This window comes from Theropithecus gelada, chromosome 19 (assembly GCF_003255815.1).
Source record: "Theropithecus gelada isolate Dixy chromosome 19, Tgel_1.0, whole genome shotgun sequence".
Lineage (NCBI taxonomy): Eukaryota > Metazoa > Chordata > Mammalia > Primates > Cercopithecidae > Theropithecus > Theropithecus gelada.
The window spans coordinates 45,679,525-45,684,624 of NC_037687.1; the positions used below are offsets into that span (position 1 = coordinate 45,679,525).

A 5,100-nucleotide genomic window follows, 5' to 3' on the forward strand; every position below is an offset into this window, starting at 1 on the left:
TGCATCTTCTGCATGCGTCTGCCCACAGGGAGTGTGTTCCGGCTGCTGTTTCCAGCTTGGCCTGTGCCTAGTTGGCTTAGTCTCCTCATGTCACGGATCTGATCTCAGAAGTATTTTATTTACACTCAGGAGGGGAAGAAAGGGGCTCTTAGCTTTCCCTAAACATCTGCAACAATAACTCAATCTTAGAAATAAAGTAACTGATTTATAGTTATTACAGGGAATACAAACATCATAATTCCGCTCTTCCATTTACAAGATGCCTTTCATTATGTTCCTACTGAAACAGAGTGTTACTAAAGAGAAAGAACTTTGACGAGCATTTTTTATTGAACAGTTTTATTCTGTTTTAGAATAAAAACTTTGCTTTAATATTGTAAGGTGTGCTGCAGGTATGCCATGCTGCCAGTTTTTGTTGGGGCACAAAACGCCCCAGTCAGTGATTCAGAGGGCTGGGAAAACGCATGAACTCATACTTTCGGAGCAAGTAGAACTAGTATTTACAGTTTTCTTTCTTGAAATTGGCCTGGGACATCTCAAACAGTCTACACATGTATTGCCATGGTACTTGCTTTGATGCTCTGAATGCCTCAGAAATGTGTTCAATATCATGATTTGTGGGTCCTCTAAAAGGTTTTGTTGTTAACATGCAAACAAACAGCACTAAACAATATTATCTAAACTATGGCTGCCAAGTACTGGATCTTAATAATGAAACCAAATTACAAAACACTGCCTTGTAGAGCTATACAAAAGATATAAAATTAAAATAAAAAATATCAACCAGCCTTAAATATTCCAATTCTCCTACAGTGCAGTTTCTATATCTTTATCACTACTGAATGTTTTAAGGAGAAAGTTAATAAAACAATCAAAATATTAGATAAAAATATTTAAATCTTTGGATCCTTTTATTCCATGGCCTTCATAAAAACACGAAAGTGGCCAGATTTTTCCCACTAGAGCTTAAAATATCAAAAAGATTCACTAGTAATTTATAATTAGCAACGAACTCTATACTGAGTCATCTGTGGGTCACAGGCCCAAGGACCAGTGTTGCCGTGTGTTACAGGCTGCCAAAGTAATTTCAAGGACTCTGAATCCTCTTGAAATATGATAGAATGAGTCAAGGTATCATGACTAAATTCCAGGCATAATAGTAAAAACAGATTCATTGATGCCTAGTTTTAAAGTCCTAAAAAAGGTGGGGAGGATTACTGATTTGAAAATACAGCTAAGTACATTCTCATCTATGATTATTTACATTTGTATATTGAAAATATCGATTATCTGGACAGATCCTGTGATACGCCATTTGCTACAAAATGAAGTTCTTACAATGAGCATGAATAATCAATCCTTTTTAGATAACGAAAGAATGTATCAAATCTTCATTTATGTTCCAAACATTAAAAAACAAAATCAAAAATGTTAAGCCTGGAAAACTAAGAAAAAAAGACCCACCCATAATGCTGCTGCTCAGCACATCAACTTCTGCAAGGACACAGTATGTTTGCTGACTTTAAAATGTTTATTCTTTAAAAAATTAGTCGCTTTTTATACAGCTATACAAAGTTCTTAATGTTTCTTTGGCAATGGAATATAATGGAATTTTACAACTATATAAAAAAGTTACCTTTGCCTAAGAAACAGTATTTACTGTGTGTACATAGTTGACTGACAAAATTCTCTACCATCCAGCACCCTAATTAATTGACGAAATAAGCTACCTCATATTACAGGATTCCCCAAAAGAAAGGAGGAAAGAGATACACGCGCGCGCGCACACACACACACGCACACACGCACACACATTACCTTCTGTGGCTCAAAACACAGTATCACGGCCCTATCTGCAGGCAACTTGCAATTGCCAAATACAATTTAGTGATTAAAAAAAAACCTTTCAGTGATGAAAAAATACTTGTAAGTCCCACTGAAGTACTGCTTTAGTTTAACTATACATAAGAAATTACTTAACCTTCTGCTATTCCAAATAGATTTAATGCTCATGTTTTAAGATGAGCCTTCCACCCCCAAAAGTAACTGCATTTTATCTTTGAAATTAAGCGGAAAAACAAACAAAAAACAAAAACCCAGTGCTGGTGACAAATGTACAGCGAATTCACTTCTTCATTCTTCGCAAAGACTGAAATCAATTTTCAGGACCATGAAGAGCTAGAAATTCACCTATTTTCAGAGACTTGTTTGTAGACTATGCAGCAACTTTGTTGTCTTTCTAAAAAAGAAAAAAAAATTTAGTTCATGTTCCAAATTATTGGCGTATTTCTTTTTACTTTGCTCAAGTTTATTTGAAATTATCTTTAAATATACCCCCCTTTTACTTTCATAGAAAAATCTCTCACTGATTTCCACGAAAGTCTTTTTATAACTTCCATACTCAGTAGTACCTCATTGTTGACTGCATCTTCCAGTCAGTAGAGGTTAAAGTAACGGTGAACCCCAGCCCAAAATACAGGTGTACTTCCTCATCTTTGGTTGTTCTCCCTAATAATTTTTTAAAAGCCGTGATAGAACTTAAACCCTCAACTCAGTAGTCAAATTCATCAAATACAACTGTCAACATACTTTGAAACAAGTTTCATAAAATCCCCAAGTCTTTGATGTCTTTACTAGGCAATAAAATACCCAGACAGTATAACATTTCTCTCCAAAATTTCATGCCAGGAGAAAGCAATGGTTTAAAAATCAATTTTAAAGGGATAACTTTTAAATCTAAAATAAGTTCTGAAAAGCGGAAAGCTGACTGGGGAATTTTAAAAAAGTAACCAGTGAGAAAGCAATAAAAATCTCAAGATTTCCAGTGAGATTGACCCTAAACTAAAGGCCTGTACAAAGGGTGGGAGCCAAGGGCTTTTATTTTCCTCTAAACCAGTTGCTACTATATACCTGATTTTTACTGCTGATTCTCACTCCAACTATTACAAACAGACATTTCCTAGGTGAGACTTAACTTCATCTGTGTATATCACACTAAAACATTTGCACAATGTTATTAAATTGAAATACATACGGTATGGCATAAGTTGACAGCAATGAGCTAAAAGATGAACCTGCTGTCCCCCACAAAGCCAACCTTCACACCTCCCAAGGTATTTGTTTTTTTTTTTTTACCTTTCAGAAAGCAGTACGATCAGTCCAGACCTTTTAGGGTCCAAAAGCTGTGGTTTTCTGAAAGGTAAAAAAAAAAAAAAAGAAAGAGACGGGGACAGGAGAGAGAGAAAGGAGAAAATGAAAGGGGGAGAGGAGAGAGAACATTATGCTGAGTCATTCAGACACTTTGTTGTCTCTGGACCCCATCTGAAGAAACACAGATGCAATCTTTATCACCCACCATGGTGGCTTAACCTCCCTGACAGCAGCATATAAAACAGGAGCTAGTTACATTATTAATCCTAGTCCTGATCTCCATTCCCACCTCAAAAAAGAAACTGGGGGGCGGGGGACGGGAAAGGGGTGGGAAACACCATAAAACCAAACTTACCGTAAGTTTGTATTTCTTTCTTTTTTTTTTTTTTTTTGAGACCGGTCTTGCTCTGTCACCCAGGCTGGAGTGCAGTGGTGCGATCATGGCTCGTTGCAGCCTTCACCTCCCAGGTTCAAGTGATCCTCCCGCCTTAGCCTCCTGAGTAGCTGGGACTACAGGAATGTGCCACCACTCCAGCTAATTTTTAAACTTTTTTATAGAGATAGGGACTCCTTATGTTGCCCACGCTGACCTTGAATTCCTGGGCTTAAGCAATCCTCCTGCCTTGGCCTCCCAAAGTGCTGGTATTACGTGTGTAAACCATTGCACTGGCCTACATTTCCAACATTACCCTTAAGGAAAATCAGGCCAGAAGTCAAGAGAGTGAGTTTTGGCTTTGTTAGCTTGTACCTCAATCACAATTAACTTCTTGGGGTCCTTAGTCTCCTAGTCATCTAATGTGAGTGTGGTAGTGCAGAGATTCTAGTTTGGCTGATTCTTTTAAGGATTCTAAAACTTTATGCTTTTATCTTTACCCATGTTTTCATTAAACAACCAATCTCGTTTATGCTTACCCCCAAACTACAATGACTTATGCTAATATAGCACAAAAAATTAAGCCAACTCATTTCATGAAAGCTGCGGAAAATGTCATCCATGTCCATCTCTGGGAGGAAGTGTTAGATGTTTCAGATATGAGTTTAATCTTCAGTGGTAAATTTCCTTTATGTACAGTGATCACTCACCATTTTCTACCTCTAAAGGTGCAAGGTGAAATGATTTCATAATTTAGGAGGTGTAGGACTGCTGGGGTCGGGGCTCTAGTGGCAGATGAAAGGGTTATGCAACTCTGGAATGAACAATCAAGGGCTAGCCACACTGACAGACCTTTGGCTTCACTGAAGGCTGGAGTGGCAAATTCCTAATCAACATGATAAGCAATTACTTCAAGTCCACTATGGCTCCATTGTTGAGCTGAGTGTTGTGATGGAAAGAAAAGTAGAATACATATTCACTAAAGCCAAGAGGTTCTCATCTGCTTGAATCAGATAGGTTAAAGGGTAAAGGTTAAAGGGTAATGAGGAATGAGGCCAAATATATCAAGTGGGATCCTCACATGATTAAGAAGAGCAGGGATTGCAATGTCACAACTGAGCCTCCTAAACACTGGGCCATGCCTGAGGGTTCGCTGAGTCCATCACTCCTGGCAACACCTAAGCAGAGGCTGGACTATCTGTCAAGTATTACAGGAGCGTAGACAAAGATGCATGCAGATAACTACAACAATGCATTTTCAATTCTGCAATATATGTGATAGGAGTTTTACAAAAGGCTCAAAATGATAAACAGTGTGACATGATGTCAAAAAAACGTTTGTAGTAGTAGGCACATGGAGCACACACAGTTACTACATGGAAGGTTTGTTTTTTCTTTTTTTTGAGATGGAGCCTTGCTCTGTTGCCCAGGCTGGAGTGCAGTGGCGTGACCTCGGCTCACTGCAACCTCTGCCTCCCAGATTCAGCGATTCTCCTGCCTCAGCCTCCTGAGTAGCTGGGACTACAGGCGTGTGCTACCACGCCTGGCTAATTTTTTTTTTTTTTTTTTTTTTTGGG

The 5,100-nt window shown here is 38.3% G+C and overlaps 1 protein-coding gene across 3 annotated transcripts in view; it reads right to left on the reverse strand.

The window, feature by feature from the left end:
- Nucleotides 1-322: 322 nt before the first annotated feature.
- LSM14A (LSM14A, mRNA processing body assembly factor) overlaps nucleotides 323-5,100 on the reverse strand; it is a 62,914-nt gene continuing 58,136 nt past the window's right edge. For 2 of the 3 annotated variants that reach the window (XM_025367093.1, XM_025367092.1), the window contains 2 exons: nucleotides 3,136-3,192; nucleotides 323-2,239 (listed from right to left, as the gene is read on the reverse strand). In XM_025367093.1, coding sequence (XP_025222878.1) covers nucleotides 3,169-3,192 — 24 coding nt within the window. In that variant the 3' untranslated portion in view covers nucleotides 323-2,239; nucleotides 3,136-3,168. The remainder of the gene's footprint in view (nucleotides 2,240-3,135; nucleotides 3,193-5,100) is intronic. The other variant, XM_025367091.1, reaches the window with a different exon arrangement.